The sequence below is a fragment of the Apium graveolens genome, chromosome 9, assembly GCF_009905375.1.
Source record: "Apium graveolens cultivar Ventura chromosome 9, ASM990537v1, whole genome shotgun sequence".
Taxonomy (NCBI): Eukaryota; Viridiplantae; Streptophyta; class Magnoliopsida; order Apiales; family Apiaceae; genus Apium; species Apium graveolens.
The window spans coordinates 246,203,291-246,216,402 of NC_133655.1; the positions used below are offsets into that span (position 1 = coordinate 246,203,291).

The following is a 13,112-nucleotide window of genomic DNA, read 5'->3' on the forward strand; positions in this document are numbered from 1 at the left end:
ATGGGATGCTCTATCAGTTGAGTATCTGATTTTATGAATACTCTGGTATCCCATCTGTTTAAGTTGACCAATTTTTGAAAAATTATTCATTTTTATTAATTTTATATAAAATTAGGTTAAAATTGTACTTACTTAGTAATTCAGAATTATCGATGTCCTGATACTACAATCTCTATATTTCATTTCAGCTGGGGTGTTTTTCCATAATTTCACTACTTTGCTTGTATGTGCCTTTAGTTTGTTTATCAAAAATGTGATTTAATGATTTATTGATGGTCATCGGATGTGTTTTAATCTAACAAGATGTCTAGACTTCGTAATTTTAATTGAACAAATATGCATATGTAATGCTTACAGCATACCCGAGTAAGATTCTCGCTTCTTATGGATCAGCTGTTTGGCAAATCTTATAAGTGATTGTTTGTCGACCCAATTTATAAGTATAATTTATAATTTATAATTTATAAAATGATAAGTTGAATGTTAGTAATGACGTACTTTTTCTTAACTTATTTTTGATTTTTCACTTATTTTATCAATTTTAGTTTTAAAATATATTTTTTAAAATATTAATCAAACTTAAAATATAAGAATTAAGATAATATATTTAAAAAAATATTTATTTTAGTTTATTTAAATAAAAACAATTTTAACTTATAAGTTAAATTATCCAACTTGTTTATTTTTTTTGGGCAAGGAGCACTTACGGAATTTTAAAATGCTTGCGCACATGTTTGATTCCACCCGGACTCGAACACTTGTTACTTGTATTATTCCACTTGGGGCTAATTTTGGCACATAAGTAATATCTGTTCCAAAATAAAAGTCCTTTTGAATTTTTACTCATATTTTAAGGTGTATAAAAGTCATAGCTCTGTATATTTTTTTTCAATTTTTTTTTCTTGAATTAAAATTTAATATGTATACTTTTATTTATAAAAAGAAAATTTGAAAAATAATTTGTGTAGTTATCTTTTTCATTCAGCTTAAAATACGCGTAAAAAGTCTAATGTACTCGTATTTTGGGACGGACGGGGTAGTTTATTAGTGGTATGGCTGATCAAGGGAAGTGGATATTATCTCTTTATTCTTTAGTCCAAGAAAAACCACACAAAGTTCTGTTTGTGAGGTATGAAGATTGAAAGATGAGGCTCATGTTCAGTTGCGGCGTCTAGCACATTTTCTTGAAAAACCCTTCTGCCTGGAGTAAGAGAAGTGAGGGATGCTTGATGAAATCATCCAGCTGTGTAATTTTATTTGGTAATAAAATTTCCAATACTCAATACTTTACCAACTCCTTTCTGTTTATTATTCAGCAGAAACAAAATTATTCTTGTTACTACAATATAAGTCTCTTTATCTGATCCCATGCTAGAAAACCAAATATATGGATCCAGCAGGAAGCTGATATTTAGATCTATTTTTATTTAGTAGTAGCAACTGATTGGAAATCATTAAGCCAAAAACAAAACAATACAACATTCAACTCTTTCCCTGCTGAGCCGAGAGATGATGACATACTCTTCTACACAAGACTTGATTTCTACCTTGCCTAGAGAAGAAGGTATGCATTCAGCTTACAGCTATCAATACCAAGGGTTCTGGTATAGTCCATTGAGGTTGCAAGGTTTAATTGATTGTCAACAACATTTTCAAGCACGTACAGACGATATCTTTGTTGTAACCTCCCCAAAATCGGGCACCACTTGGTTGAAAAGCATCCTCTTTGCTCTAATCAACCGTGAAACCTGTAGTCCCCAAGATCCTCATCATCCTTTGCTTAAAATACCTCCACATCAACTTGTTCCTTTTCTCGAACTACTTAAGCCCTCCGATTATGACTCTGTTTCTAACTCCTCGGACAGCAGCATCACTAGGATATTTGGATCTCATATACCGACTGTTAGCCTCCCTGAATCCATAATGGAGAAGGGTAAGATAGTGTACTTGTGCAGAGACATTAAGAACACTTTTGTTTCACTCTTTCACTTTATCAAAAAGGCCAATATCCGTCCCTCCCCTATTTCTTTAGACAATGCATTCGATTTGTTTTGCAGAGGAGCAAGTATAAGTGGACCTGTTTGGGATCATATTTTGGGATATTGGAAGGAAAGCCTAGAAAGACCAAACAAGGTGATGTTTATGAGGTATGAAGAGATGACAGATGAGCCTCATGTTCAGTTGAGGCGTTTAGCGCATTTCATTGGAAAACCCTTCTCCCAAGAGGAAGAGAATTCAGGGTTGCTTGATCAGATCATCAAGTTATGTAGCTTTGATAGTATGAGCAAACTGGAGGTTAATAATAGTGGTAAACTCATTGGCAAAATAAGAAATGATTCATTTTTCCGGAGTGGTGTGGTCGGTGATTGGAAAAATTATTTGACAGAAGAAATGGCCTCTAAGCTGGATCGGATCACGGAAGAAAAATTTTGCGGCTCAGGATTATCCATGACATGATGCTGCAATCTCTATTACTTATTTCCGAACTTGTGCTCTGCCGGTGTTTTTATTTACCAAAGATGTGAGTCAGTCGTCATTCATAACTATCATCCATTTTTCATCATCCCCTCCTTCCATCAAATTCACGTCCGTCCCATCCATCCTCTCATCCTGTTTCCTCCATTTCTAAATTTTTTATTTCTATTATAATAGTTTTCAATAAAATGGAGATATAAATCCTTTTGAGTATGATCTTGTTATCGTACCCATCTTTTTGGGTTGTTGATTGTCCTAAATTTTTGGTTGTATGTCTTGTTGCGTTTTTGATTTGTTATCATGTTGCATTAAGAATGATTTCTACGGTGTATTGGGAGATCTGGGCAACCCGATTCAAATATGGAATTGTGGTAGTTATCGCGAGAGCTCACCCCGCACAACAAAGGATTGTTCAATATATGGGGCATCTGTACGCCAACCTCAATTGGTGTAACTGATGGATATGAACACTGGTCTATCACCAATTTTTTATGTGCGCAAGTCAATTGTGATTCTACTATTTTCAGTGATAGTGGTGTCGACTGGATTGCTCAAGAAACTTTTGTAATCATTTTATTATCAAGAATATTTATATTTTATCTGTTAATCAATCTGAAAACAAAACAGCTATTTGTTTAGCTCGGTTTTTGTTTCACAATCAGGTTGTAATTGTCAGTTTGGGGGTTTGCTCCGACTGTGTTCTTATGTTTTATGTTAATAAAATCTTATTGTTTGTAAAAAAAAAGGCAAGTGTCTTTATAAGATAGCATTCAATAAATATGTTCTGAAGTCATGTTTGCCTGAGTAAGAAATTCTGCACTCAAACTCAATATCTCCTGCTGATTTCCGAATATAATTTACATAGTATAAGTCTTGTTTTCTTGATTTCATTGTTGCTTTAAAGATTAAGGAAGTGATGGTTTCATGGATGGGGTGGTTTTGGTCTAGCAAATGCTTTTTTATAGCCTCGTAAAACTAATTAAATTGGAATAAATTATATATTGCATCCTTTGATTTGGGTCATTGGCATTTTGTTATCACTTTTTTTAACAATTGCACATTTCATCCCATACAAGTTTATGCGCTACACTTTGCACCCCTTCCGTTAGTTTTTACCGTTAGCGTTAAATGTGTCAGGGGTAAAAAAATAATTGATCATGTCTAATTGCACTTTGATCATTAAATTTTAAGAGATTTTTCTTTTATACCCCAGAACAATTTTTTTTACAATTCTGACCATCAATTAAAAATTGAACGTTTTAATTAATTTATTAAAAATTTTAATATTCGAATTTTTATAATTTTTAAAAAAATTATATTCGAATATTATAAAAATTTGAACATTTAAATGAATTTAATAAATTTATTAATATTCAATTTTTTATCATTTTTAAAAATTTATATTCAAATTTTTATAATATTCTTATCATAAAAATATATTCGAATTTTAAAAAAAAAATATATTCGTATCATAAATTAAGAAATTCGCATTATTTTTAAAATTCATATATTATAAAAATTCTAATATAATTTTTATATTCGAATATTATAAAAATTTTAATATAATTTTTATATTCGAATATTATAAAAATTCTAATATAATTTTTTTTATAAAATTTGAAAATAATCTTTTAGAAATAATAAAAATTCGAATATTAAATTTTTTAATAAATTGGTTAAAATGTTCAATTTTTATAGTTGAATGTCAGAATTGTAAAAAAAATTATCCAGGGGTATAAATAAAAAATATGTTGAACTTTAATTATTAAAGTGCAATTAGACATGGTCAAATTACTTATTTACCCCTGATATATTTAACGGTCACGACAAAAACTAACGGGGGTGAAAAGTGTAGCGCCTAAACTTATATGGGTGCAAAGTGCAATTATTGAAATAAGTGGTATCAAAGTGCCAATTACCGAAATCAAAGGGATGCAATATGCAATTTAGCTACTAGGTGCCTTTTAGAGCATCTTTCAGTTTGATTACCTTGAGATGTGAACAAGTTTAGGAGTTATGAACAAAGCTACTGAAGATATCAATTAATTAATACTAATTTTTATGTTATGTGTCCGTGGATATATAATAAATATGTCAAATTTTGATTAATTTTTCAATCATAAATATTGATCGGACCTCTACATTCATACCAATGTCATCAATAAAAGCACTCCAAATTGATATCAGTACTTAAGTGTGTTCATGGGCACACACTAGATAAACGCAAATGGCAGTATCTCACCAACTATACCTACTCCTAACCAACTATACGATAATCGTACTGAAGACACATTATATTTGAACTGAAATTGGCTTTCTTATATTGCATGCATTAATTAGTTTACCAACTCATCTCTATAACTAACAAGACACCAATGAACAGTGTGATGATATAGTTTAAGTGTGTGATGATATAGTTTAAGTGATAAGCGTTCATCTCTTGTCATATCAGGTCCTGAGTTTCATTATCCCTCATCTCGAAATTTATTAGAACATATACTCTTTGTAAGGCTTATAACTTAAATTATTCAAAAAGAAAAACAAGGCACGCAGCAGCCCACCGGCATATGAATCTGATGATCTAGTATTTTTTTATATAAATATATTAGTTTGGTAGCATTTGCTATAGTATTCTTCACATTAATAGAAATGGGTTGTCTCATGTAGAAAATAGTTTACCCTTTTGGCTGAGCAGTCTGAACTCACACCAGAAATGTGAAAAACAAAGACATTGCTAACTGCTAATATATGGAGTTTTACAATAGTTTGATTATCACACTTGTATGACATTTTTGTTTTGTTTTCCAGGAATTAAGGATTATAGAATATTTAACACTTTACCTCACTTATCTTTGTGCGCCTTTGCGATTTGGTCTAAAACTATATTTCTTGGCAAATTGCACCTCTAACTTTCATACTTCTTTCGATTTCCACTCTTTTGACTAAACTTCGTCTAAATTGACTGCTGCCGTTATTTTGAGTAGAAGTAAAATCGGAAAGATTTTTTAAGTTTAGACTATGTCAGAATGCACCTTATAGTTTCATCTGAATCATCATAACCAATACTTGCTTGATCATCATAACCGATTAACCAGCTAGAAAAAAGAGCCAGCATTCAGTTATGCTTATAATTGTTTCATCGAAATTAAACAAACAACATCAAATTTTTTGAAGACGAAATGTGACCAAGCTAACTCATACACACAAAAAAGAAAAAAGAGCAATCAAATATGCATCAATATTCCTTCCATTGATAAGGGTCAACTCAAACATGATCATTCCAAGTCTTTTTTTCATCTTAAGGACATGCCCCTTATGAATCTTTCATAAGAGGGCGCGTCTTATCTTTCAAGCCAACAGTTGGACGCGTCCACCTGGAATATACAGGGCGCGCCTTTTCCCTTTTTAGCCAAAGAGAGCTTATCTTATCTTTTCCTTAATTTTAGATAGAAAATTTTCAATTATGCCCAATTAACCCGGTTTTGACTAGAATAATATCTCTGCCAAATTTTGGGCGTAATAATTACCCCCAAATTCCATATGCTATTGAAAATGGGATTGGAATTTATGACCGGGATTTTATGACTGTATGAATCATCAACTTTGTAATTTTTATCAGACAAATATGCAAATGTCACACATACCCGAGCAGGGTTCTCATGGATCACCACAGACTTATTTGATAATCAAAATCAACTTGTTTATTTTTCTGGGCAAGGACAAGTTGAAGAATTTTAAAATGCTTACGCACATGTTTGATTCCACTTCGAACACTTGTTACTTGTATTATTCTAGTAGTTTATTAGTGTGTTAGGTTGAATTAACATATATTTTAGTATGGCTAATCAATGGAAGTGAATATTATCTCTTTCTTTTGTAGTCCAGAAACAACACAATACAACTTGATCTTTCTCCAACAAATATGATGACATACTCTTCTACCCAAGACTTGCTTTTTTCTTTTCCAAGAGAGGAAGGTATCAATTCAGCCAACAGCTACCAGTACCAAGGGTTCTGGTACGGTCCATTAGGCTTGCAAGGTTTAATCGACTGTCAACAACATTTTCAAGCACATGAAAATGATATATTTCTTGTAACTTCCCCTAAATCCCGTACCACCTGGTTGAAAGCAATCATTTACGCTTTAATCAACCGAGATAGCTGCTCTCCTCAAGATCCTGATCATCCATTGCGTAAAATACCTCTGCATCAGCTTGTTCCTTTTCTTGAACTACTTAAGCCCTCCGATTATAACTCCTTTTTCAACTCCTCCGAGAACAACATCGCTAGGATTCTCTCATGTCATATTCCAACAGTTAGCCTCCCTATATCTATGAAGGAAGATGCAAAAATAGTGTACTTATGCAGGGATATTAAGGACATATTTATTTCACATTTTAATTTTTCTATTAATGCCAATTTTCTTCCCTCCCCTGTTTCTATAGAAAACGTTTTCGACTTGTTTTGCAAAGGATTAAGTCTAGTTGGACCTGTTTGGGATCATATCGTGGGATATTGGAAAGAAAGCCAAGAAAAACCACAAGGTTCTATTTATGAGGTATGAAGAGATGAAAGATGAGCCTCATGTTAAGTTGAGGTGTAACACCCCCAAATCCGGGGTCGGGGATCCGGGTTGTCACGAGTTCCATTTCCCTTAATAACACCCAATCTTAATAATTAATCAACTACTCTGTACTGTGACCCCACAATAAACACACACACCACACGTTATAGTCTCAGAGATGAACATCCAAAAATAATCACAGGTCACTTTATTCCACAATTATCTGCCAATACACCTTAAAAGGTTTTCTGAATAAATTTACATTTTCTTTGCCATTATTACAATTCATAAGTATACATAAATCTGGTACATCAAAAGTTGAAACCTAGTGTATTGGTAGTTCCCACCTTAGCTACAGCGACTTCAATGCCTATAGGAAGCTGCAGAACGTTTCCTATCCGCTCGCGAATTGGGAGCTTGATCCTGTTCATCTTGTCTATCTGATGTTGTGTGATGAAAGAAGAAAGCAAGGGTGAGCAGCAAGCCCACCAAAATAATATGTATAATAATTTACAATATATGAGTCTTCTCATAGTACTCATGAAAGTCTTGGTCAAAAGAAATGAACCAAGTTTGATATCTTAATGCGATGAAGTCACAAAATATTCAGTATATATACATATATACTTTTCAAAATCTTGGAAGTCCTCTTCCATGCATAATATACACAGAGTTCTAGTGTATAACTGTATAAAAATATCGTTGCAAGGTGATCTCATATATCTAACCTTGTCTCAACGTTTTTCTGAAAATCTTTGTCATGCATAAGATAATCATTTACTAGATATAAGTTTAAAAGATGAAGTTACAAGATACTCCAATATACTTATATCTTTTCCAAATACTACTTGAACTACCACCGTTCAAGTTATAATTAGTTCAAAAGTTCATCACATAGATGAGACTACAAGACAAGATTTGAATAGATTCAATCTTTGAATATCATTATAAATAATAAAGTTACGAGATACTTCATTAAATCCCGATATATATATATATACACCTATATATATACATTTCATACACTCCTTGAAAACCTCTGTTATGAAAATTATAAACAGAGTTGCAATATCCAATGAATTTGGAAAGGAGAAAACCTTGACATAAACCTGATATCTTGCTGGTCAGGCAAAGATACCAATAAGTAACCTTTTCTACTAGTAGATGGACGAATTCCCCACTGGTCATCACCCTGGCCGCAATAGGACCTTATGCTGGACTGCCACTCAGCCACTTGTGCATTTGATGGACTCCCACTGAGCCACTTACACTTTCATGGACGCCCATTGAGCCCATGTTGCTTATGCCGACTCAAATAGATAAACTTACTTCCCGAACGATGGGCAAGTAATCAAGATGTTTTCTCAAAACAGCAACCTCGTTGCGAATGTAAAATACACCACTGAGACGGATCCTTCAAGTTTTGAACGAGTATTTAAATCCCCTTTAAAAGGAAGATCTTAAATATAAAAATGAGTTTTGGGATCCGCTCTAACTTTTAAAAATCATTTTAAAGACTCGAAAACACTTTAAAGAGTGTTTGGAGTAATGCTGATTTAATGAAATAAATCAGTCCCAATATATTAGAAATTATCTGAATATTATTATTTAAATAATATTCCCATAAAGAATAATCTTTATAAAAATAATTGAAGTAGAAGTTTTAAAACTTATACTTGAAATGAGTATTAAATAAGCAAAGATATACTTATACGAAAGTACTATCTTTATTTGAATAATCAAAGATAAGTTTGATTATCGACACCTTATTCTTTAATAAAATAAAGAATATATCTCAGCAAATAATCGGAGTCATAGATCCTCAAATGAATATTCAAATAATATTCATTAAATAATATAAACTGAGTCGTAAGCCCTCGAATGAATATTCAAATAATATTCAATAAATAATATAAAGGAGTCATAAGCCCTCGAATGAATATTCAAATAATATTCAAATAATAAAATAAAAGGAGTCATAAGTCCTCGAATGAATATTCAAAATAATATTCATTTAATAAAATAAAGAAGTCATAAGCCCTCGAATGAATATTCAAAATAATATTCATTTAATAAAATAAAGAAGTCATAAGCCCTCGAATGAATATTCGTAATAATATTCATTTAATAAAATAAAGAAGTCATAAGCCCTCGAATGAATATTCGTAATAATATTCATTAAATAAAATAAAGGAGTCATAAGCCCTCGAATGAATATTCGTAATAATATTCATTAAATAAAATAAAGTTATCGAATAAACCTTATTCGATTAATAGTTTTAAAAACTATATCAATATATATATATAAATATATATTATACTCGGGAGCCTCGCCTCCCGGTTTTAGAAAAAGTTCACCTTTTGATCCCCTATACTAAGGGTATACGCAAATACCGCTTATCTCTAGCATAGGTATTATGCAACGAATAAGCATTTGAACCAACAGATATATAAATCAAGAATACGAAACAGGCATGCATATATACCATATCACATGCTACAATATATCGCAAGAATTTGCTTATAACAAATATGCATTTATCACAAGATCATGCATATACACATATACATCACAACAACAGTATAACGGGTAGAAAAATTGCCTGAGCGACTGGGGGTGATAAAAGGCTCAGGACGAGTCTGGTAACCTATAAACAACAAGTAAGTTGGAATTAAACCAAAGTCACTTGTAAATCTATACTCTAACTACCTTAGACTCTAACGCTCGCTTTGCGCTTACTGATTCTCTTAAGTCACTCAAGTACCCTCGGCTCCACCATTTTTTATAATTTAACCATTACAAGTTTTAAGGCGATTCCTTCGCGAGTGTCTTACCAACTGCCTAACACTCTTACCATAATTGTTTCATACACTAATTAACCCTTCTTGGTCTTTAACCTATGTTTCAAAGTAAGGCGAGGGGAAAAGTTTCGTTCACGAAACGCCGTTACTTAAAACGGTCGTTTCTCCTAAACCGTACATCGGAATCAAACGACTACATATCAAAACGAAGCTCGTAACATGAACTATCTAAAAATGGCAATGGTCATAATCTATCAGGGAGTTCTCGGGTCCAAATGTTATGAACAAAAGCAGTCTAAAGTAAATCGGACATTACGACGGCTATGTTTACGCGATTACCAATATTTAAACTACTCCAATTAACCACCAACCAACTCATAACCATCAATACAACAAAACTTCACCTAAACCATATCACATCAGTCCATAATCTCCAAGTTTTTCAACTCAAACAACCATAATCAAGACCTATGAACTATAATCAAGCTTCAATTACCAAAACACTTCCAAATCAAACCAAACTACTAATAATCACAATCCATGCTTCTCATTTCACAAAACCAACCATTAAACTTACTAACAAATAAAGTAAAGGCTAGGGTTTGAATTTTATACCTTTCTTGGGAGGTGTTAAGTTGCTAGGAAGCCTTAGGGAGCCTCCTACAATCTTGATCTTTCCAAAGAAATCAAGAACACAAAGTTAGGCTTTGAAGTTTCTAAAAGTCCGATTTAAAGAACTGTAAAAATGAGGGTCTTACCATGATTATTTGGACGATACTTGTGAACAAGAGTTGTAGGCCATCTCAATACCTTTCCAATGAGCTATAGAACACAATATTTGAGTGAGAAATGAAGGAGATACAGCAGTTTTAGTGTGCTGGTTCTGTTTTGGCCGAGAGCAATGGAAATGGGGGAGGAAATGCTTTTGCTTTCTTGTGTTGGTGGAATAATGTGGTGGATAATGATGGGTTCTCTTGATATTTTGCTAGGTTAATAATAAACAAAGGAGTTAGTGGAAGACGATCTCACCATTTGCCATGTGTTGGTGATTTGTGGTGAGATGAGATCATCCCTAGTTAACTATATAATTAACTAGCCATTCCTTCCTAACTATCACTTGGTTTCTTGTTTGATCAACCATCCACTTGCCTTGCCACTTGCAAAGGTATTTACAAGAGTCGTTATTCATTTCTTTGTCCGGTTATCACTCAATCTCGTTGATCGTTTGGTTAAATACCTTAATGGTTTTATTGATAAAATCTTCTTGGTATTTTTAATATCTAAATTAATTCTCCTTTATAATCCTTGAATTTAAAATCCTTCATCTTAATATTAATTCCTTAAATCCCTTAATGTCTGGGGAAAATCTCGGGGAAAAATAAAAGTGCTCGTTTTCAAAATCCGACAGCTTTTACATACACTTATTTTCTTTATGGAATACTAATACGATCTTAGAATTTCCATAACAATACTCCTATATATCGTGGTCTGATAATTTTTCTTAATCAGCATTGTCAGCAAAAGTTACTATTCATCTGGGTTTTAAAAATCTCCAAAAATTGGGATTATTACAGTCTCCCCTCCTTAAAAGGATTCCGTCCCGGAATCAGATAGAAAACAGTTGGGGATGCTTTTCTAGCATTGTGCCTTCTAACTCTCTAGTCAATTTTCCACATTATGGTTCTACCACCAAACTCTGACTAGTTTGATAACCCTTCTCCTAAGCACTTGTCCCTTTTCGATCTATAACCCTTCCTGGTTGCTCCATATAGGTTACGTCTGGTTGCATGTCTATGCGCTCATATGCCCCTATTTATCTGGCATCCGAATTACATTTTCTTAACATTGATACGTGGAACACGTTATGAACTTGCTACATATTCGGGGATAGGGCTAGCTCATATGCTATCTTCCCAATATGTCTTAATATATCCAAGGGTCCAACAATTCGTGGACTTAGCTTCCCTTTCTTTCCGAACCTCATCCTTCCTTTCCAAGGGAATACCTATAACAACACTAGGTCCCCCACTTCCTATTCCTTGTCCTTTCGTGTCAAATCAACATACTTCGTGTTCCCATCTTGGGCTACTACCAGCCGTCCTCTGATTAAAATCTATTATATCCTTGATCCTTTGGACTACTGCGGGTCCGAGCATCTTGCGCTCTACAACTTCATCCTAACATAAGGGAGATTGACATTGTCTTCCCTCGAGGATCTCATAAGGCGATATCTCAATACTGACATATGATCTATTATCGTAAGAAAACTCAATCCGTGTTAAGTGATCATTCTAAATTCTTTCAAGTCTATTGCACAGACTCTCATTATAGCTTTTAACATTAGAGCTTTTGCTTCTCAATACCCATTCTTTTCCAGTTCGTAATCGCTACTACCTTCCGTTCCTAATATTATACTGGTTATACTTTTGCTCGTTAGCGTTCTATAACCTTTTAATAACCATGCCAACCTTAGTATCACTAATGTGTTTCCATTCCGAATACTACCACAACTTTATTACTCCTTTTTCAGCTGTTTCTATTTTCGAAAGCTTAATCCTTCATATAGAAGTAAAAGAATTTATTGAGAGATCACTATGATCATGAACACTTGTTATATCGCATAGTTAGTACAGAAGGTGGCCAACCTTTAGTACTTGACAAGCAATTAAACAATAGATGGTATCCTACTAGGCTTCTATCACACAGATAGATAGTCATTCGACAATACCTCCCCTTTCTGGAAGGGTTGTTCTTCTCAGCTTACATGAAATGAAAAGAAGAGAAAAGAACGAATTGAAGAGAATTGTATATATGAAAAAATATACTGCCACAAAATATCTGGCTTGTAACCTACCTCTGAACTATAGAGGTTTGTCATAGGAGAACAAAATATATATGTATTTATATCAACATCAAGTATTATAGCATCGCATTTCACATGCCTAAATATTTTCTCCATTCCGTCCATCATTCTATGGACCCATGCTCTTCCTCGAGCTTATACACAATCACCTTTGAAACTCCCTCGATATCGAAAATCGAAACTGGGATCTCATTCTAGACCTCATCATTACTAGAATCCATTTCTATACCGCAACCTTCTTCGTATGGTAATACTACTCTTTATCGATAAGAAGGAATAAATATATCATAGGTAGATAATCGACTTAATTAGTCTATCAATGATAGCTTATACACCACCACGACCCGATTAGTGGTACTTACTCTCAACATCCATTTCAATACAACTCTCACGGTTGTAAGTAATCAG

At 33.2% G+C, this 13,112-nt stretch overlaps 1 protein-coding gene across 1 annotated transcript; it reads left to right on the forward strand.

Moving 5' to 3' along the window:
• Positions 1-1,091: 1,091 nt before the first annotated feature.
• On the forward strand, positions 1,092-3,268 carry LOC141686958 (cytosolic sulfotransferase 13-like). Its single transcript, XM_074492074.1, has one exon. The coding sequence runs from the start codon at positions 1,510-1,512 to the stop codon at positions 2,455-2,457; it is 948 nt and encodes a 315-aa protein (XP_074348175.1). The 5' UTR covers positions 1,092-1,509; the 3' UTR covers positions 2,458-3,268.
• Positions 3,269-13,112: the final 9,844 nt, after the last annotated feature.

Excerpts from the sequence above, each read along its gene's own strand:
- LOC141686958 (XM_074492074.1), top strand. The coding sequence starts at position 1,510 with ATGATGACATACTCTTCTACACAAGACTTGATTTCTACCTTGCCTAGA.